This window comes from Cetorhinus maximus, chromosome 26 (assembly GCF_964194155.1).
Source record: "Cetorhinus maximus chromosome 26, sCetMax3.hap1.1, whole genome shotgun sequence".
Taxonomy (NCBI): Eukaryota; Metazoa; Chordata; class Chondrichthyes; order Lamniformes; family Cetorhinidae; genus Cetorhinus; species Cetorhinus maximus.
The window spans coordinates 4,352,886-4,375,631 of record NC_135904.1 but is presented as its reverse complement, the minus strand read 5'-3'; the positions used below and the strand labels follow the sequence as shown (position 1 = coordinate 4,375,631).

Genomic DNA, 22,746 nt, shown 5'->3' with positions numbered 1-22,746 from the left:
GCACTGGCAGGAGAGCCATTAACCAGAGGACATTGTTTTTTTGCCAATTATCTTATATCTGAGGGAGATGAGAACATTTTTTTTGCAGTGAGTTGTTATATGAAATGCACTGCTGGAAAGGATGGTAGATGCAGATTGCTTAGTAACTTTGCAAATATAAATTCAATTCCCTTTTTAAAAAGAAAAAAAATGCAGGGCTATGGGGAAAGAGCAAAGCAGTGGGACTGTATGGATAGCTCTTTCAACAAGCCAGTTCAGACATGATGGGCTGAACGTCCTCCTCCTGTGCTGTATGATTCTATGATCAGTTAAAAATATTGGAAGCAAGGTAACATGAGACTGGAAGCAGATATTATTGAAATCTTATTGACCAGCACCTTGTTTGCTCAATTTACTTGCAGCTGGGGAGTCTGCAGGTCCACTGGAAGAGGAAATTGTTGACATGATAGCCATCTTATTTGCTTTGTTTTTGCTAAAGATACAGCTGCTGGAACTGAGTTGTCTCTTGGGTAGCTCCTGTTCTCTCTTGTACCATATGTGTAGTTTGAAGCTCTATGGTATAATTGCCTTTGAGTCCTGACTCAACAGAAGTATCTCAGCTTGAGATTCCCACAAGTACAGTGCGAGAAGTGAATAACACTCTGCAAAGCTCCCCAGAGCACAGTCTCAACGTCATTGCTTCTCCTAAGATGTTCTGACTTTGAACCCTGTTGCAGATTTTAACCCAGTTTTTCTTCTGGCTCTCAAACACTGGACTCTTAAACAGTGTTCTGATTTAACAGGAAGAAAAGCTCCAAAGGCAAGGTCCCATAAGATTTCAAGTATTGGCACCTAGAGTTAAAGGGAAACATAGTCCTGGGGTTAGAAAGGTGGTTGAAGGGCAGGAAATAAAGATTCAAGGTCATTGGATTGGAAAGCTGCATAAAGAGGTATTGGACCTATTCCTATTTACCATATGGAGAAATGATCTGTCCTTAAGAGTTGAGTAGAGATTATTCAAGTGTACAGTCAATTAGACCCCAAGATTTGATGGCATCAAATTGTGGGATAAGGTTTGGGTGTGCGTGGGGAGAAGGAAAATTGTGATGAGTACTGCGAAAGACTGCAGGGCCATAAAGATTGGCTGAGAGTTGGTAGATACTGTTCAATTTAGTGAAATATGGAATAATACATTGTGGAAGTAAGAATGGGGAAATGGAGTACATCGTAAATGGTCTGTCTCCACTGCTTTTTTCCCCCAAAGACTCTGCATTAGTTAGGTTGCCAGATGTGATAATTAGCTTATGATGTCTGTCAGTGTACCATCTGGTAAACATGGTCATGATGCAAAGATACAGGAATGTACAGTTAACATACACAAGATGAGGACCTTGCAAGGGTAACAAAGTGTTGCTGCACTGGGGAGGAGATAGTGGCAGAAACAGCATTTGTATTTGGAAAATTGGTAGAAGTGTAGCAACATAGGAGAGAATTTTTGGGCTTCACTGGGAGTGGAAACTGAGGCAGTGGGGCCCAAAAGTACTGATGGCAGCCAGCGTGCTCGCTTCCCAGCTCCAGCCATTTTAAAGGTGGTGGATTTGGATCAGGCAGGGCTACCCACCTGCATACAGTGCGTAGCTGATTTAGGATCATTAAGAAGCCTTGTTAATACTAGAGGATGATTGAAATTTTCCAGTCAGCCTCCAGTTTGGAAACTGTTTAGATGGCTGGAGGCTGGCACCTGGAGCAGGCTGGGAGGCTCTTTCTGCTTGAGTGTAAGAACAGTTTAAGCTGCCCTGTAAAATGTCTGTCTCTCTTTTCAACCACACCCCACCCTCCCTGCATACTACAGTGGTGGCCTGGCTGGAAGAATAATTTTTAAATTAAAGTTTTAAAAGTTGGTGAGATGATGCTTCCATGTTGACGTACCCTCTGTTATTTACCTGCCATCACAGCCTGCTGCTTCTTTTGAGCTGGAAGGCCTCTGATTGGCCCTCCAGCTGTGAGAACCTGTTCCATGCCAATTAAGGAATCACCTCCATGAAAATCCCAATGAGTGACAATTAGCCATTGATGAGCGATGGAAAATGATTGACAGTCGATTCATGTTAACAAAGGAGTTTCCACCTGCCATGGTCAAAACAGTCAACATACAATAGATGCAATTAGGGGCCCTTAGCACTCCCCTTGTAGATAACAGGTTTGTTAGTTCCCCTTTGTTACCTGGTAGTCCTGGAGGCATTGGCGCCGGGTGTCATGGCAGGTGGGCGGGCGGGGACAAAATGGCGAGAAGGCCAAAACTCAGTTTCACGCCAGCATGAAAGCACAATGGGATCATCCATTGGTGTCCACCATGATGGAACGCCAGTCCTGCTGGAGGTTGTCGTGAACCCGATTTGCATCCTGGCAATAGGATGCAAAGCAAGGCCTGACTGGAATTGACCTCCCACGCCAGATTTACTGTTAAGCTGACTGGAAAACACGCTGGCCCAGAACACGTCTGGACAAATGTGCCGTGCAGAAGTCAGGACCTTTAGGGCCTTGCTCAATCACAGACATCCAAGGAGCAGAAGATGCTGGAGCCCTACAGCTACTAGACCCTGGAGGAGCACGTGCATTGCATACTGGGTGGATTCTCATGGACATGGCTTTGCAGCAAAGCAGCTCACAGAAGGTGTGAAGTCTCCGTTGATGTCTCCAGTCTGCTTCGGAACATCAGGCTATTGGCCTTGGGCTGTCACGGATGATCAGCGAGGAGCTGGGAAGGTTCAGGGAGGTCAATGTGGATGGGGGTGGGATTCTCAGAAAGGTAGGGAACGTGCAAGCTCACCTGGATGTCCTAGAAAGACAAGGATTCGGGCTGGTAGGTGATGGTTGGCAGGTGGAAGGTGATGTCTGTGGGGGTCGACACTGGGGAAAGATGGGTGACTGGGGGAGGGAAAAGGACCGGGAAGCTGATCAAAAACTTGACTACGATCATCGTTGTCAAAATTGAAAGCGAGCGGAGCCTCGTGTTGGATGGGCACAGGTGCTGCATGGGAGTGCGATCAGTGGGTGGGCTGAGATGCAAGTCGCTTAGATGGACAACTGAAAGGGAACCCCAGCAGGCAGCATTGAAAATACTCAGGACAGTAAAATGAGTGTGATGAATGAAGGCTCCGCGTATGTAGGAGGCTTCAAGAGGCCCTGCCACGTACGCATTTCTCCCTCCAGAGTCATTCGTGGTCTGGCTGCATGCAGCTGAACTGCTGGTGGGGGGAATGCAGTGGGAGGACTCGGGAAGCCTGCCAATGAAGCTGAAAGACAACATTACACGATGTTCAATGAAAGTGAATATATTTTCAGATTATAAAGTGACAAAATGTATTCACCCATGCAACCACTTGTGATTAGAATTTCTTAACTTTTCTAGGCCTATCACTTCGTCTAGGTGCTGCCCCGACATCCGCAGCAAGGGTTGAGACAGCCTGTACAATGGTTGGCTCTATTGCCTCTAATGACTTTGGCGTGCATCCTTTGGAGAGCCGAGGCCTTGAGGGCCCTCTGCGGTGACAGAGGTTGAGGGGGGTCACAGGCAAAGGGGACTCCGAGGGAACGGGCAGCTTCTGAGATTCCTCAGTGGATGACCCAGGGGTGTCCAGCTGCTGCTGTTCCTTCCTTTGGGTGCCCAAGGGCCCCAGCCTGACTCCTTGAGGGGCAGGAGCCTCTGGAGGGAGGTTGAGGTGCCCCATTACACTCTCGCACTGCTACTGCAGGAACTCGCCCATGGCTACCATGATGGAGTGCAAGTCTGCGCACATGTCCTCACTCTGCTGGACCAGCGTCTCCATGGCATCCACCATCCTTCCCATGGAGATCCATGTGGGCACCACTTCAGAGAGCAGGTGGACGCACTCCTCCGACTCATGTGCCACTCTGTTGGCTTCCAACAGCTCTGCCTGATGTTCCTCCGCCTTCTGCTGACTCTCCACGCTGAGTTGGAACGCCGAATCCAGAGGCTTGTCATCTGACTTGGACCTCACAGTTGCCTCTTTCCCAGTAATCCTCCGAGTGCCTAGGAGCTCGGCTGAACCTGCCTCCTCCTGCTGTGGACAGGTGTCTGTGCAGTGACCACCAATGTGAACCCAACCCTGCTCTAGATCTAGGTCCTTCCGAGGTGTGCATCTCTGCACTGTTGGAGGTTGTGGGTAAGCGTTGTGACGGATCTTCCAGGCTGCTTATTTCCAGCTCTTCGATGGAGGAGGTGTCATCTTTGCTGGAGGTGAGGACCTGGATGGAGCCGAGGGACTGGCTGGCTGAGGTCATCGGTTGCTTGACAGAACTCCCTGTGAACCAAAGTAGAAATAATTAGTGCATGGCAGCAGAGTCAAAATCAGCCAGCATGATGGCACACTCCTCAAAAGTGAGTGAGGGGCCTAATATAAGCCACTCCAATCCCAGCCAGCTACTGCATGAAAACAGATGGTGAAAGGCTGCATGTGGAATGTTTATGTGGTGAGTGGAGCCATGAACGGGATGAGGACGCAAACTCCAGAGGATATTAGCCTGATGGAAATGTGAGGATGTGTGTGAGTGTTAGTGTTGTCCCTTGAGGTGTGATATCCCTGTGGATGTGCAATGGGTTTGAGTGTGAAAGTTAAGAGTGATGAGGTGGTTGACTTACCCTAGCGGATCAGATGAGAGCATTCACCCTCTTCCTGCACTGGATATTTGACCTGTTCTGTGCACCAGTGGCGCTGACCACCGCTGCCACAGCCTCGCAGGCCAGTTTGATGACTCTGGTGGACCTCCTGCAGCCAGAGTGGAGGTAGAGGATATCGCAGCAGCCTGTCACTGCATCCAGCTGGCGTCACTAAATTTGGGGGCAGCCATCTTCTTTGCTTTTGGGGCCATCTGTCACCTGGAGCAGTCCTGGTCTGTAGACATGCGCTTTAAATATGGCACCTGGAGCAAGCAAGCGCTGAGGTCACGGTGTGGCAGGTAAATCCAAGCAGTCCTGCCAGTGACCTGGATTCTTCCTTTGAATGCCTTATTAATGAGATGGAACGTGCCAGGAATGGGATGATACAGCACAAAAACCCACCATTGCGGCAGGTGGGTAAAACTTTTTCCTACCCGCTACAGCACTTGGGCAGAATAGTCCCAGATTTGTACAAAGTTAAAGCCTTATTGGCCTTGCTGGTTTGCGATAAACCCTGACAAAGATAGGTGGTACATTCCACAAGGATAGAAGCAAAATACTGCGGATGCTGGAAATCTAGAACAAAAACAAAAATACCTGGAAAAACTCAGCAGGTCTGACAGCATCTGCGGAGAGGGATACAGTTGATGCTTCAAGTCCGTATGACCCTTCATCAGAACTAAGGCATATAGAAGTGAGATGAAATATAAGCTGGTAGAAGGGAGTGGGACAGAAGAGCTCGATAGGGGGCCAGTGATAGGTGGAGGCCAAGAAGAGACTGCCAAAGATGTCATAGACAAAAGGACAAAGGGGTGTTGACAGTGGTGATATTATCTAAATAATGTGCAATTGGGGACATTAAGGGAAGCAGATGTGGCAGATGGCCCTAGTGTGGGTGGGGTAGGGGGAAGGGATCGAAATGGGCTAAAAGCTGGAGATGAAACAATAGATCGAAATAACTTTAAAAATAGAAAGGAAAAGAAAAAAATATAGTTGTAATAAAATTATAAATTATTGGAAAAAGGAGGATCGGAAAGGGGGTAGGGATGGAGGAGAGAGTTCATGATCTGAAATTGTTGAACTCAATATTAAGTCCAGAAGACTTTAAAGTGCCTAGTCGGAAGATGAGGTGCTATTCCTCCAGTTTGCGTTGAGCTTCACTGGAACATTGCAGCAGGCCAAGGATGGACATGTGGGCATGAGAGCAGGGTGGTGTGTTGAAATGGCAAGCGACAGGGAGGTCTGGGTCATGCTTGCAGACAGTCCGAAGGTGTTCCGCAAAGCGGTCACCCAATCTGCATTTGGTCTCTCCAATGTAGAGGAGACCACATTGGGAGCAGTGAATGCAGTAGACTAAATTGAGGGAAGTGCAAGTGAAGTGCTGCTTCACTTGAAAGGAGTGTTTGGGCCCTTGGATGGTGAGGAGGAAGGAAGTAAAGGGGCAGGTGTTGCACCTTCTGCGGTTGCATGGGAAGGTGCCATGGGTGGGGGTTGAGGTGTAGGGGGTGATGGAGGAGTGGACCAGGGTGTCCCGGAGGGAACGATCCTTGCGGAAAGCCACCGGGGGGTGAAGGGAAGATGTGTTTGGTAGTGGCATCATGCTGGAATTGGCGGAAATGGTGGAGGATGATCCTTTGAACGCAGAGGCTGGTGGGGTGATAAGTGAGGTCAAGGGGGACTCTATCATGGTTCTGGGAGGGAGAGGAGGGTGGATGCGCGGGAGATGGTCTGGACATGGTTGAGGGCCCTGTCAACCACAGTGGGTGGAAAACCTCGGTCAAGGAAGAAGGAAGACATGTCAGATGAACTGTTTTTGAAAGTGTCATCATCAGAACAGATGCGATGGAGGCGAAGGAACAAGGATGTGGTTTAGGCATGTTCATTGTAATCCACCTTTTAGAAACTTCCAGAAGCTTGTCCTGTGGTAGCCATTTAAGTCAGTGTCTTTGTTTTTAGCAGCTGAAACTGCCGTTTTTTGAAAAAAGTTCCATATGTGAGTCCTGCAGATGAAATTGAAATCTAACGTTTGACAACCCACCTCCGTAACAACCCGGAAGCAGTTCTCACTGCTGTTTCCTGTTCCCAGACAGAAAATCCAGCTTGTGGATTCTACCATTAACAATGGCAGTTACTGTTTTTGAATATAAATAACTGGTGTATAAAAAAACAATGCCATGAGTGGTTTCCAATAATATATTGCTGATTTAAGGTTCAAATTACTCAAACTTAACCTCTCAACAAAAGAAGCATTTTTATCAAGATGTTTTCAAAACCTGTGAAGAATTTTGAGAAGGTAAATAGTGAAAGACTGGTTGTGCTGGTTGACAAATGTGTGGCATACAGATTGATAATAATGACAAGAACAAGGAAGGAGGAAGCTAAATGAAATGTTTTCGCGCAAATGGTTATTGAATCATGAAGTGTTTAACCACATTGGCTATTAGGCAGAAACTTTAAAAGGCAGCTGGTAAATATTTGAAAAGGAATTTCAAAGAATGTGGGGAAATAGCAGGAGAGTAGGATTTAGATCAGATTTCTCTGGTTGAACTGTTAGCGTGGAAGCATGCACTTGTTCTGCCCTCTTACCACTTGAACTAAACTCTTGTGATTTTTAAAAATATTTTAAATCATTGGTTGAGATTTTATCGCATTCGTTCCACGTGCCTGTTCTTTTCTAAATGCTCGAAGGTTAAAAATTAGAAAATAAGATTTTTCAGTCCACTGTGTTTGTATGGAAATTACTTTGGACTTTGTGTTATAAATACAGGTTTGACTGTATTCCAAGTGTTCTGATAAAGTATTTGCCAATAGTGATATTTCATCATAACATTTTATGATCCAGTCTAAATTGCAAAGTGCAAATCTAAAGGTTCAGGTTCAGAGCTTGACTTGATAAGCTTTGCTATCCTGAGGATGAGGTGACAGATTTTAGGTACTCTACTTGTAGCAAGAGCCGAAGACGTTGGTGGAAGCTGTTAGTTTTGGGGGGAAAATATTCCCCTTGTTCAATCTCCAAAATTGTTTGGTCTATCTCCTGGCGTTCGAAAACTAGGATTAAGAGTATCTATCAATAAACTGCTTTTAGAAATTTTGGTATGAAATTACATTTCACTTCCACTCTCCTCCCCACCACACTCATGTATTTACTAAAAGAAGTGGGCAGCTAGGAAAAAACTGATGCTTGACTTTGGCATTCCATGTTATAACTCCTTCCTGAATGATGGTTGAGATTTAGCAGATTGCTATTGACTTCTACTTTTTGAATATTTAATCAAATTCCCGTTTGTCAGTTTTAATAGCTTGACTGCAAAGCTGATCGAATAACATAGGTTTGTTCTCAATATCGCCCACCACAGTGTAATGTGTAAGTTGCTTTAACTGTCTCCATCAATGTAAACAAGTTGTGTATTGGCTGGGGCAGGCTGCTGTAAATAATGATTGCACCAATGGAAAAGGGATGTGTAAAAGCCACATTAATCATTTAAAACTTAAAGAGCATTAGGTCTTTTAAAGCCAGTAGTTTAATTTTTGTTGGTTTTGAGAGGTGTTTGTTAACCAGGCTTGGTTGATAACATTTGACCCTTGTGCAAAAGATTGTGCATTCAAGCTGCACTCCAGGATGGGCACATAAGAGATGCTTTGAGGCACATGATTGATGCAAGTTTTTTTTATTTTATCGGCAAGCAGTGCAAAGAGCAATGCTTCAGTGAACATTACTCTTATTGCTCTAAAGAGATTTTTCAATAATGTAGATTGAGAGCATTGAGGTGTTGCTTATTTGGAAAGGAAGTTGATAAATATTGAAACAAAGCAGCAAAATAAATTGTGAAATTGATATGCAATGGAGATAATTGTTGTAAAGTGGAAAAAAATAAGAGGATAAAGCACTTGCAGACTTGTGTGCTAATGGAAAGACAAAGGGTTAGCTGTTATCGATAGAGCAGTGTGAGAGATGGTGCAGCAATGGTTATAATCCCTGTTTCCTTGTCTCCAATTCATTGACTTCAAAATTACACTGCATAGAACTGGCAGTTCAGCACCACAATTCTATGCCAGTGTTTATACTCCACATGGGCCTCCTCTCATCTTTCTTGATCTCGCTCTATCAAGATATCCTTCTATTGCTTTCCCCCTCCTGCACTTGTCTAGCTTCCCCTTAAATGCATTTATGCTATTTGTCTCCACTACTCTATGCAGTAGAAAATTGCACATTTTAACCATGATCTGGGTAAGATTTCTCCTGAATTCCTTATTGGATTTATTATTGATTATTTTACCTGATGGCCTTCAAATTTGTTCACAACCTCATCCTCCCTAACGTTGCATTCTCTTCCAGTCCTTTGTCCAGCTAGTACACTCCATTCCAAAATATGCTCCTCTCCCTCTCTGTATAATCAATGGCAATGTTTTCAGGCTTCTTACATCAACACTATGGAACTTTCTCTTTGTCTTGCTACATTTCTCCACACTTTCAAAACCTTCCTTTTAAAACCTGCTTTTTCAGTACTGTTTTCAGCCAGTTCTCATAATACTCCTTCCACTTTAGTGTGACCTTAACTTTAAAGCACCTAAAGGCATTTTTCTGCATTAAATTAGGAACACCAGTAGAACACTCATGGCAAGAAGTATATAGCAAATTTTAGATTAGGCCAGAACTTTCAAACCAATGGATAATTTGAGAATTAACAACAGCTTTGGCAGCTTTAGAAAATGTAACTATAAAGTCAATGGGTAAGTAGTTACAAAGGCATAAGACATTATTTGATTTGCTGTTTATTTAAACCTAAAACTAAACCATAATTCTAAAATGCAAGGTTACCTTGCACTGACTTAATAATTTACAGGATCTTTTTAACTCCAAGCTACGGATGCCTTCACACAGTTAGCGTACTTTTGCAATTTTGTACATGTTATAATATAGTTATTGTTTGTTTTTTAGATTGGGAATTAGAGAACTGAATCTTGTTACCAGAACAAAATTAGTCTGATGACTGAAGTTATTTTTTTACTAGAGTGAATAACCAAATTGGTAAGTTCTGCCCCTTCCTTAATTTTTTCTTACTTTTGCACTGTATTGTAGAAAAGGATTGTTTAAAAAGTTAGATAAATTGGCTTTAAGATTTCCTCCCCCCACCCAATACTTGAAGTTCTCCGATGAGTGGACAGGGGTCTCGTTAGAACTGTTTCTGTACTTGTTTTAAACACGAGAAATCCAGATGAAGCAAAACCCAGCATGCAGGACACCACCAAAACTGAAAACAGCAGAACGGGAGGTAAATTACGAAATGCTGATTCGATAATGCCAAGTTGGGTTTAAAATCTCTAAATATTGGAAGGAAGAGAGACTAATATGTTTCATGTCAGTCGACCGCATAAAGGTATGTAAGTGAAAAATGGGTTACATTATCTTGTCAGTCTGGATGGACTGTTTTTTGGATCAGGAATTTGCTGTCTGAAGAATTTGAGGTTGAAAACCCCCGTGACTTGCTGCAGCTGATGTGTAGCCAGCTTTGCAAATCATGTTCCGGTTCTTTCTTTTCCCCTTTTCTCTCATAGGTCGTAAGTCATTTTGCAATAGGCAATCTTGCACATCACACATGCTGGTTGCATAATTTGTTTTTATATTTGTTCATGGGATGTGGGCATTGCTGGCTTGGCCAACATTTATTGCCCATCCTTTATTGCCCTTGGGAAGGTGGTGGTGAGCGACCTTCTTGAACCGTTGCGTCCACAGTGTTGTTAGAAATAATGAAACAAGTGAACATTTTGAGTCCTAATGCCTTGTAAGTTTCTGCCAGGATGAAAATATTCCTGTCTTTCTTGGCTTCCCTTTTTCATAACCACACCCCACCCTGATTTTTCTTTTCATGGGATGTGGCGTTGCTGGACTTTATTGCCCCATCCCTAATTGCCTTTGTTCAGAGGGCATTTAAGAGTCAACCACATTGCTGTGGGCCATGTAGGACAGCAGATTTCCTTTTCTAAAGGGCATTAGTGAACCAGATGGGTTTTTACAACAATCAACAATGGTTTCAAGGTCATCATTAGACTTTTAATTCCGTATTTTTTATTGAATTCCCCCATCTGCCGTGGTGGAATTCGAACCAGATTCCCCAGAGCATTACCCTGGGCCTCTGGGTTACTAGTCCAGCGACAATACCACTATGCCATCACCCTCTTGACGGCCACTAATATTGGTCAAAAGCAAGTTTTCGCATCTGTTCCCTAACCCCACCACCCCCACAATCTTTCTGGGGACTATTTTGGAATCAAGTAAAACTGATTTGAGTTGGGAAACCTTGATCCTTGCACCTGCTTGATGGTCATCTATTTGAAAGCTTTGAACTGTTGTTTTAATGATATTTGTACTTGACCAACTGTTTTTTTTAAATTACCTGTAGGTAACAATGGCTGACTCTGAGACTGTAAGGATTGCTCCTGAAATGCCAGCCATGTTTGATGGGATGAAGTTGGCTGCAGTCGCCGCAGTGCTATACATCATTGTAAGATGTCTGAATCTTAAGAGCCCAACTGCTTCTCCAGAGCTGACTTTCCAAGATACCCCACTTACACGATTCTTGCTGAAATCATGCCCACTGCTGACCAAAGAGTAAGTAAATTGAGTCGCTTATCAGCTATTATTGGTACAGAGATAAGTGCATTGTTGGCGGTACAGATGCAACACCTAACGAGAAAGACACAAAAATGCATTTTGTAGAATTGTAAAGAAATCGCTTAATTTTGCAGCATGATTGGCTGTCAGTGTTTGCACAGTAATAGATTCAAAACTAATTGTAACAAAATGTCAAATACGGCAGATGCTAGATATCTGAAACAAAAGCAGAAAATGCTATTATTACTTAGCAGGGCAGCCAACATCTGTAAGAAAGTGAACAATGTTAATATTTCAGGTAAACTCTGTCAGAATTGTTCTCTTGACCCGCTGAGCCTTTCCAGCATTTTTGCTCAAATTACATTTATTGCTAAGGTGTTGCAAGAAATGATTAGAAGTGAGTCATCTGTCTTCTGTTAAGCTGCTTTCATATTAGTCTCTTCCTTCAGATTTTGGGACCCCAGTATCTATGTCTGGTTCTTGACCTTTGCAACAGGCTGTTAAAACTGTTTTTTGTAGATGAGCAGCTGACCTGTAACCGAGTTTTTATCCACATTTTCAATTAGAGTACCAATGTAAAACACCATTTCAAATTGCCTTGTGTTGCACTCTGCGCATTCTTTGATATATTCAGAATTAAAGGGTTCAATCACTTCCATAATCTCAATTTTTATAAAACATTTGAACGCATCAGATCCTAAGTGGGTTATCCAGGCTGTTTGGAAGTTTGTTTGAATTGCACTCGTGTTTTTCTGTCTAAATATTTCTAATGTATTTTTTATCTATGCAACCATTATTATTTTAGAATAATGCATAAAATAGTATAAAAAGTTGGTGGGACCCAAGTCATGCATCAGCTAGTCTAATTTTGGTGGCTCCTGTCAAATGCTTCAGTGCTTTCCCAATAGTGTGTGTACAGGGAAGTTAATATAGTCTTAGAAGCAACATTTCACAGTTCCCTAATCTAGTGGAATTCTTTTGAGGAGGTAATGCAGTTAATGAACAAGACCAATTTCTGAGGATATAACTTGAACTTCCAGCAAACATTTTAATAAAAGCTCTTTTAACATTAGTCACTTGGAATCCACATTAAAGCAAAACCAGTTTCTGAGCCATGTCCCCCAGATCCCTCGATTTTAAATCCGTTATTCTGATAAGAGTCTTGTGGACCCAGTTTTTTTTGTGGATGATTGAATGTGCTTCTCGGGTAAGGGAGGCAGATTTAACAGCTTAAATTCTGCAGAATCAGAATTTGACAGTAAAACAGCTGAGCAGATATATCTAGCACTTAAAAAATCACAGATTAATGCATTAATTTAACGTTAGCCAATTGACTTGAAAGTGGGTTTAGCAATGCAAGCGGATAATAATTAATCGGGCTGTGAAAGGTGGGAAGGGAATGGAAGGGCCATGGTTACTTGTGGTCTGGAGGAGTTTTTTCCAACTCACTTACTACTTAGATTATTAAATTAGATTGCTTCCACTAATATAAAATGTGCTGTTGACGTTGGACAGAGCCTCTTTCACTTACCACCACCTGTTTTTCTTGCCTTCCTTTTTTCTCAACCAATTTTGAACCTGACTGAATCCATTTTGGGTTTAATTCCATGTGCTTTCTCTAAGTGCTTGAGACACACAACATTTATGAGAATTTTCCAAGAGATATGTCCAAACACTACAGATTGAATTAACCCGGATCGCGACTGGTTCAACTTGTAACTAATGGGTGGAGGGGGGGCTTTCTTTCTGAATTTGTATAAGTTTGTATCAAGCTTTTCATTAAAATAATTAAAGAAAAAGCACTTTAATTAAAATAAAACATTTGAAAGATGTAAACCATCTGGTTTAGATTTGGAGACAGAAATAAAACTTCTACTATATTGAAATCTTCCAACATTGTGTTTCCTGGCTGAGTATAAATGGTTATTTCTATAGTGGGCACCAGTATGTTGATACATAGATGCTTGGCGAGGCCAACAAGTTTATTATTACAGCGCTGCCTTTTGGTTATGTATTATACTACTTCTGATATAAAATGTTTTGCAGGTGATGGATCATTCTACAGAACAGTGATTTTTTTTTTGTTTTAATAAACCCCCCATCTTTTCCTGCCAACTTTCTGTGTGTGTTTAAAAGGCTTCCTGGTGTTCAGCTAAGCACCACCACCATTTACCATGGATAAGTTAAAAGCATCTTTCAGTTAACACAAACCTATCACATCCATAACCTATAAATACATCAAATTTCATCCAAAATGATATGACCCCTCCATATTAAAAGTAAGGTTTTTTCCAAGAAATATACATAATCAAAACAATCCACATCTGTTCATCCGTAAGAAGCAGTTTATTGCCTCAATAATGTAAGGTCCGGAATTTTACCAGACTCAACAAGTGCTTTCCTTTCTAAATCCTTCGGTTCCATTTGTATCTAGGTTTAATTTAAACTATATGCCTAAATGTCCTGTGCTTTCACACTATAATTAAATAAATTTTTGCCACAATTGATGCAAGAAAATCTTTTATCAAATCCCTGACTCCTTTTTGTATGAAGCAAATTGGAAACCTTTGACAGAGGACTGTGCTACTGTAATTGACTCAGATGTATAAATTTCTTGCATTTCTCCCTTCACAGGGAGATAAAAAAAATTGCTTTCCACCTCTCCACCCAATAACAATGATTCATCTTTACTCATTTGCTACTACTACAAAGATGCACCAGAAACTTTACAATGTTCACTATGACAGCATGTCAAAAGGCTACATTGTTTGTAATGCTATGATCAGTGCACATAAAAATGTATAAAGAGCAGGATGGTTCTTTTTTGGGGAGGGAAAAGGAGGAATTTGGTGGTTTTATTGCAATAAAATACTAGTTGTGAGGCAGTAAGTGAGATTTTGACTTGAGCAAGACCCATTCATGTGCACAGATTTGAAATCAGGCCCACCATTGTTTTTGTAATGCTAATATTTTTTATTCATTCATGTGATGAGTGCTAGCAAGGTCAGCATTTATTTCCGTTTCTAATTGCCCTTGAGAAGGTTGGGGTGAGCTGCCTTGCAGTCTGTGATGTTGGTGCCCCCATAGTGCTGAGCACAAAAGGAAAGCTATACCATTGTAACAATAAGTGCTAAAGAAATAGGCAATTTCTAAAAGAAAACAAGTTTATGATCCAGAAAAGGCAGTTTGACATAAGTCAATTCCTTTTTCAATCATATAATATAGGTTTGAATTATAGTTCAGGCTATTCTGCATACATATACTTAGTTTTTCATGCTGTTATTATTGTAAATGTCCATCACTGATGTAAATATTACAGTTTCAGTGCCTCCATGCTGTTAGCAGAATTTCCTACAAGCTGGCCATGCCTTTATGCCCTGTTCTTTCCACCTGACCCCTCCATTTTACTGTTGACTGTGTTGCCAAGCCAAGAGAAATAGGCAGACACAATCTATTTCCATTGTGTGGTGAATGTTTTTTTTCTTTTAAGAGTAATGATTTGATACTATGGCTTGCCTCTATTTTCTCTTCTGTTTATTGCTGTTTCTTCTTTATTTACATTCTTTTCCTCTGTCTCAGGATTAAAGAGAGAGACCTACTGTTTTGCTCCCATTTCAAGTACCTATGCTGTTCACCAGTTGAGTTACCTGATGCTTTTGTTTTGACTTTTAAACCCATGAAGCAAGGTTTAAGAACATTAATGGGATAATAACTTTGATTATTGCTGAAACAATTATTATGTTAAATATAAAGGTATGTGGATAGAAAATGAGGAAATTACTGTCTGGCGATGAGAGCCTAAAGTGTATCACAAAACGCAGTATATTTTGGAAGCTCCAAATGAGCGAACTTTTTTTTTGAAGCTAATTGGTTGTGGGTAATCATGCTGCTCACTGTTTGACGTAAAGACATTGTGAAACCCTGGGGCTAAACTTCCTGTTGATAGAGTTCACTGTTATCATGGTGGTGACTCAGCATCTCAGCTGCTCTAATTTCAGCTCTGCTCCAGTGCAGATATCAGTATTGTAAATGTTTACCTTTCAAGCAGGGTAGTTTAGTTCTTGCAGATTTTTAGGACCATTAGCATTTCAGTATATCCAAATGTATAATTTGGGATTTTTCAGCATTGAAGTGTGCTGTATTTGTAGACCTTTAATAAAAACAGCAATGCTGGATATAGACTGTAGGTGAACTTGCTTTCTCTGGCCAGCATTGTCTATTTTTATTTCAAATTTATAGCACTGGTAGCTTTATGTTTTGAACTCTATCTATAATTTTTGTTCTACATTCTGCTTTCTTTTCTATGTTATAATTTTAAACTGTGCAATTATAAATTGAAATCCTAAATAATTTACTGTTTTATGTCTGGCTTTTTAAAAGATCTGACATTTTGATGCAGAAGTAATCCATTTGGCTGATTTGTACCTCTGCTGATGTTAGTTCCCACACTGGAGCTCTGTTCCAATCTTGTAACCCTGCTCTTTCCCCTGTTAGTTAGATCATAAGGGTTAAAAAAAGCTTCCCAGGATCAAGCCTTTTTGGATACTTGACATTCACTTTTAAGCAATGCCTTGTAGAGGCAGAGACAAAATTAGTCCCACGCAACAAAATGCAATTAAAGATCATCTGTCAGAGTTCCATTAAAGTGAGGTGGGAAACTTGAGTAACTGACTAATTTAGACCAGTTTAGACCACGGCCTGTGATCCTTTGGATTATTAACCTTTTAAGAAAAACACCTGGCAGCAAATGCTGGAAGCTATTTAGTGCACAGCAAGATTGCATAATTTGTAATGAAATGAATGGCCTGTTGCTCTTATGGGGGTGCTTGAGAGAGTAATGTCAGCCAGGACACAGAACTCCCCATGATTCTTGCTTAGTGCCAAGGAATCTTTAACTGAGAACAGGCATGTCAGTTTACCATCTCATCTGAAGCACAGCACTTCAGCAGTGCAGTATATTTGATGGATCACTGGCATGACAATCTGATTTATGTGCTCAAGTCCTACTTGAACTCACAATCTCCTGACTCCAACACAGGAATATTACCAAGCGAACCCATACTTTAGCTATGTTTTCAGGACATATTTTGCAAATACCTTTTTGGCTGCTTATATTTTTCCAAATATTCATTCTGACAGATGAGCAGTATGAACTGTCAAACTGTATTGATTTTAAACTAATAAGTTATTGGAAAATATTGTACCCTCCCAAGAATGGTTTTGGCATTGGTGCTCTTGTTGTTATAAGTAAAGTAAATGCGATGTGATTTTTCTAAGGAGAATGGGGGTATCCTAGCTCATTTGAGCTCCTAAAGCCCCTCCCTTCCTTAGCTAAAGCACCTAGCCTTAACTTGGCATATTCTTTTCACAGCTAACTGACAACCTGATGTGGAAAATTGTCGGTGCAAATTCATGCTCTATCTCTCTGAAAATGATTGCTCACGCTTTTGAGTTTCATTGTTTCACTAGCTCTCATCCTAAGGCACTTTGTAGAAACGTCTCCAAGACAAAGCCATATTAAGAGCGTGGCTAAAAGCTAGGGCAAAGAAATGGATTTTAAATAAGTTCTTAATGATGGAGCATTTTAGGGAGGAATTCCAGAGTGTAGAGCTGAGATAGTTGGAGTCTTGGCTGCTGGTGTTGAGGTGAAGGGAGTGGAGGATGCACAAGAGGATAGAGAGCTCCTGAAGGGCTGCGGGGCTGATAAAGGTTAAAGATGGGGAGAAGCAAGGCCATGAAGGGATTTAACCATGAGAATGAAAATTGGCTGTTTTGAAAACAAAGACGACTTTCTGCTGGAATTGAAAAGCTGAATTGAAAACTTCATCTTTTTCAAAATAAACTGAGGCTAGCATTGACATATATTTAGCCTTTACTCTCTTAAATAAACATGAACCATGTAGAGCTGACAGGAGACGCTTGGGTAGACAGGAATATGTTGGATTGATTTCCGCTTGTCTGTCTGGGTTCAAGAATTTAAATCCTGCACTCATGCTCTGAGATATTTGCTGAACTGTATTTCATTAACAGAATTATGACAGTGTTTTACATTGCATGTTACTTTGCATGGAAAGTTGCATGCCACAGATTTCTGAACGAAATTTTGAGTTACTTAGTTGCTTAAAGCAGAAGTAGCAGTTCTCTTTCTGTGAGACACTTCTGAGAAAATCTTAAATTTTCTTCTGTAAACTTGAAATGCAGAAGAATGAAAAGCAACTTGGGCTTTGTAGTTAACTATTCAATTTAACCCTTTTGAGGATGGTATAAAACCATTTCTGCATGTGATTCAGATGTTTTGAAATTTTTTACCATAAATTATTGGCAAGCCGTTTGCGTTTATCCATTACTAAAGGAAAAACAGTAACTTCTTTCTTATCCTCAGTTATCATGGATTCTGGGTGAGGACACAGTTAATGACATTGCACACCACCCTATGGAGTCTCAGATCGGATGATTAGGTAGTTGACTCACCTTTGAGTCAGAACGTTTAGGGTTCAAGCTATATTATGGATTTGAGCACATAATCTAGTTTAATACCTCAGCGCAGCACTCAGAAGCTGGTGAACCTGTGGAATTCTCTACCACAGAAGGCTGTGGAGGCCAAGTCACTGAATATATTTAAGAAGGAAATAGATTTCTAGACTCTAAAGGCTTCAAGACGTATGGGAATATGGCATTGAGATAGAGGATCAGCCATGATCATATTGAATGGCAGAGCAGGTTCGAAGGGCTGAATGACCTACACCTCCTATTTTCTTCGTTTGTATGCAATACTAAAGGGGTAGTGTATTGTCAACTTACAGATGAGATGTTAAATCCAACCCCGTTTGTGTATTAGTGGATGCAAGAGCCTATGGCACTATTTGAAAAGAGCAAGGGAGTTCTCCCAGTGTCCGAACCAACACATATCTCTCAGCCAACACGGTTTAACTGATCATTTATCTAATTTGCTGTTGTTGGAACCTTGGCTGTCTCATTTGCCTTTGCTTCAAAAGAATTACTTTGGCTTTAAAGCAGTTTTGATGTCAGAGCACACGAAAAGCACTGTCAAAATGCAAGTCTGAATTTTCGAGAGGCCAGCCCTCATCGATTTCTCTCTTGCTGCCAGCTGCTATTTGCATTGATGCTCTCTGTGGTTCATTGAACATTATGTACACAGTTACTATGTTTGTATTGCATCAGAGTTTATATAAATATTTGCTTTTAAAATGGTGGCTCAACAGAGCCTGTATTGAAATGTTTATATCATCAGTACAATAGCAATACAATATACACAAAGTTAAGGTATGGAATGACATGCAAGATTGTAACTTATTCCACCTTCCATTTAGTGTTATCAACTGCTTCATATTTAAACATGGAAAGAGTTCTATTTTTCCTTTCTTCTGTTAATTTCCCTAGCACAAGGTCATTGGGACCAACAAGTATGCCACATCTGCTGTCCTGGCTGAGATCAGCTAATTCGGCACAGGCAAGAAATGGAGCCTTCTTCCTTGAATCTCCAATTTAAATGGGTGTGCTACATTGTCTCTTTACACACTGAGCCAACGTCAAAGCTTTAATCTGAATATTTCATTAATGTGTTAACTTGCATAGCTGGTTAATGATTTGACGTCCAACAAACTTGAATTATCCATTGTGTTGCTTCTCTTTACTGTCTGCATTAAATTTTTCAGTAGCCAGTAACAGAATATCCTGTGGAATCATTGTTTATGTGAATGATGTAATGGTTCCAGTGGGGTAGTGTTGTGTGCAACGTTTATTTGTATAGAGAATAGCTGAAGGCTGTGTGAGGTGTATGTGACCTTTGGGCTCAGGTACAACCTGAACCAATACAACAGTGTAGAATTTTTATACAAAATTCTTAGGTTTAGTAACTGTTGTTCATATGGTCATAAGAAATAGGAATTCGAGTAGGCGACTCAGCCCATTGAGCGTGCTCCGCCACCCAATAAAGTTGTGGTTGTTCTGATTGTGGCCTTAACTCTGTTCCTGCCTGCCCCCCATAATCCTTCATTCTCTTGTAGATAAAAATCTGTCTAACATATTGAGACATGGCAGGAAGAATTTTTAAATTCCTTTTTTAAAAAGGTTGGTCTATTTGTGTATTACATTTGCGTCTCTTCTTGTAGACTCTCAATTTGTAGTCAGAAGCTGTCAGTTCAAACATGCAATCCAAGCAAACATTCTTGCACACCACTGAAATAGTGGACTGTCAGAGGTGCTATTCTTTAGGCAAGATGTTAAACGGAGGCTCTACTAGGCTATTCTTTTTGGGTTAGGTCAATTTTTGAAGAGGAGGAAGCTTTCTGAACCCTGGGCAACATTCTCTCCTCAATCAATATCTTCAAAAACAGACAAATAGATCATTCATCTAATTGCTTTTTGTCGAGCTTGGTGTAAAAATGGCTGCCACATTTCTAAATGCTTATAATGGTACTTCAGAGTAACTTGGTGTACATGAAACACTTTAGTTTTCCTGAGAGACACAATAGTTTGCTTTGTTAATACCAGTCTTTCTTGGAACAGATTTCAAGTGATGTAATCCTCTTGGGCCAAATGGCAGCCTCATGTAATGTAAATGACTTCATAACTGACTATAACCTAAAGTTGTGTTTTGAGAACTATATTTGCACAAATGTAAATTCATGATTGAGGGAAAAAGATTTTAATTTGATAGTTGACCAATCTATATTGGAAGCTTTTCAGAAGGAGAATTATGGATGTAGACATTGGTTTTCAACCACCCAGTAGGATTTTTTGTGATGTTGACTATGTGAGAAACTACTGTTAAGGCTTCATAAGGACAGTAGGTTGGAATTAACAGCTTCCTCTTGAATCAGGCCCATAACTATGGCAGAGATGAGCATATGTTCTAATAGCAGGGTTAGTTCCTGTTGGGAGATCCAGCTTCACAAATTTTGGACCATATGAAAAGTAAAATGAGAAGGGGCAATTTAATCTGCCAAAGAGAGGAATATTTTCTTTTTTGTGTTTACATTGCCAGCTATACTGGTGGATTTTTTTGGTGTGATTTGCAAGAAAGCAGAAATAATTGTCAGTTTCAGACTGTTCTTTTCCAGCCAAAATCAAAAATATTTTCAGTGGTAGTTCGACAATTTTACATGTTAGACATGTGGACAATCATTTACAAATGAAAGCCAATCATAGACCAGAGCCTGGTTTAATAAACTTGACAAATAATGTATAAATTGCCTTGACATATAAGTGTTGTTGAATAGCTTTTATGTGACAAGACCATAGACTGTAAAATTGCATTTAAGTCAATGTAATTCATTCACTACCTCAAAATACCACCAGTTAGCAATGGCTGACCTGCAACTCTGCTGTTGTACAGAGTAGAACGCCCCAGAAATGACCCAAGATTGCAAGGACCAAATCTGTAACTGTACTCTTAGGTATGTGCACATAGTATGAAAATTTTAATCGCTACCATTCGACTTTACTAAAACCCAAGAGTAGATTTGTCTCATGATCACCTAAAATGTTAACATTGGTTCCCCTTTAAATATGAGCTTATTACTAAATCATAGTACTTGCTCATTTTATGGTGATGCTTCTTCTTCAATTTTTACATATTGATGCCTGCGTTCACCACAGTTAAGTAGTACAGGAGCTAGTTTTCAATTTTGCACTCCTGGGAAACATGCTCTTTTAAAGGAGTCTATTCTTTCTATTCTAAGACCATGCAATATTTACAGATTCAGGATTTTCATTTGTGACACCCTACAAAATTTCATTTTTTTATGTTTCTGAAGGTAAATGTTTAATCACACTAAATTAACCTGATGCCTTGTAAAATCTGCAACCTTGTTTCCTTCTTCACCTTCTGCCCCATTTTATGTCCGGGTTTCATAAAAGGAGGAGAGAGGTCATTGAGCTTTGTGGTCTTCGAATACTGTTCAACACAATCCCACATGGCTGACAAACTTTTAATATCCTTTCCCATTAACTTTGTTTGCTGATAATTGTGCATTTTGCGATATACCATATATTTCCCGTTTAACCTTAAAATCGTGTAATTGAAGAGCTTTTTCCGATTTTTTTTTTTCTTTAAATCCTGTAACGTCTTAGACAAAATGACATTTCGATACTGCTCTTAGTGACTTAGACCTTGACAACTCAGGCTGTGTAATTACTGTAGTAGTTTATAAACCAACTTCTAATTTGTGCAGTGTTATATTGTGACCTGCCATGGTTTTAATGGTCAGTTATATTGTACTGCTTTTCTGTCAGTGTAAATTGTTTTGAATTCAATGTTCAGACAAAGCATTTCATATAACTGGAAAGATAAATGGTGAATGACCAAAATGTGAAATATAAAAATCAAAAATGTTGCAAATATGCAGCAGGTTTCAAAATTCAGTCTCCACCCAAAAAAGACACCATCTTTTTAGGTGCTGACTAAATATTTCTAGCATTTTCTGTTTTTGTTCGATGACCCCGATTGCAAGATGTAATTAATCATAACTATAGACTGCACTATGGCAAGGAGTGCACGACTACTTCCAGGAACTGGCTTTATGTTTTACATTGGTCCAAGGCAATTGTGGTTCAAACTTTTAACTTTGATTTTTTTTTAACATTAGGCAGCCATCAAATAATCAACTCTCTCCTAACATTACAATTGAATCTACTTTGAGTACACCTATGTTGTCCGTGAGTAAAGTATTATAAGAGCCAGCAGTGTAAGTGCAATGTGCCAACCCTACTTCATTTTACACTGAATGGAAGGAATTTAGAAGATATACCTAACTGTTGACAGCATTGCAGTTGTGTATTAAATTAACTTTAATTGCATTGCTTCTGTCAACAGTATGTGATGCAGCATTTATTATTTAGAGAGGTAGAAGATAATGTCCTTGAAGTATAGCACAAATTAAAAACTCCAGAAGATCAAAGCAATTATTAGGTCTAAAACAGTCTGACCCAGTGTTCATGTGACCTGAATTCTAGCTGACTCAACAAATGGCGCTTGATACTAAAACTTGAGTCTAATGTTTCACATAAAAGCAAAATGTGACCTGGTTTTATAGGTGTTGTACATTTTTTTTGTACTGGAGGTTTGATTGAAATTGTCAAGTAACCAGATGGATAGAGTGTAGAAAATTATGTAAAAACTGATACATAGGGGATGCTGTCAGTAACTTTACCTGAAGAGTTAAAAAAAAGGTTTTCATTTGTTCAGTCATTAGTTTGAGGAGCAAGCCCCATCCTGAGTGCTATATGACTTCTGTTCACGGGAGGCGTATTTCTAATATAGTATACACAAAAGGAAATTATATATAAAGCAACCTCTCTACTTTCAAAGAAAAAGGGCTTCTGTGTATAAAACACCAATTCGGTCACTGGTTTCCCCAAAGAAAACTGATTTTAATTTTGCGTATGTTGCACACAAAATGATGCCTGGGAAATGGAGATGTTCTCGACTACAAAAATTACTTATCAGCTT

The 22,746-nt window shown here is 40.4% G+C and overlaps 1 protein-coding gene across 2 annotated transcripts in view; it reads left to right on the top strand.

The window, feature by feature from the left end:
- The window catches only part of LOC144668230 (monoacylglycerol lipase ABHD2-like), an 83,893-nt gene that overhangs the window by 5,664 nt on the left and 55,483 nt on the right, over window positions 1-22,746 (top strand). Inside the window, exons 2-3 of one of the 2 annotated variants that reach the window (XM_078530000.1) lie at window positions 9,600-9,689; window positions 11,062-11,270. In XM_078530000.1, coding sequence (XP_078386126.1) covers window positions 11,068-11,270 — 203 coding nt within the window. In that variant the 5' untranslated portion in view covers window positions 9,600-9,689; window positions 11,062-11,067. Of the gene's footprint in view, window positions 1-9,599; window positions 9,690-11,061; window positions 11,271-18,674; window positions 18,788-22,746 lie in introns of those variants that run through there. The other variant, XM_078530001.1, reaches the window with a different exon arrangement.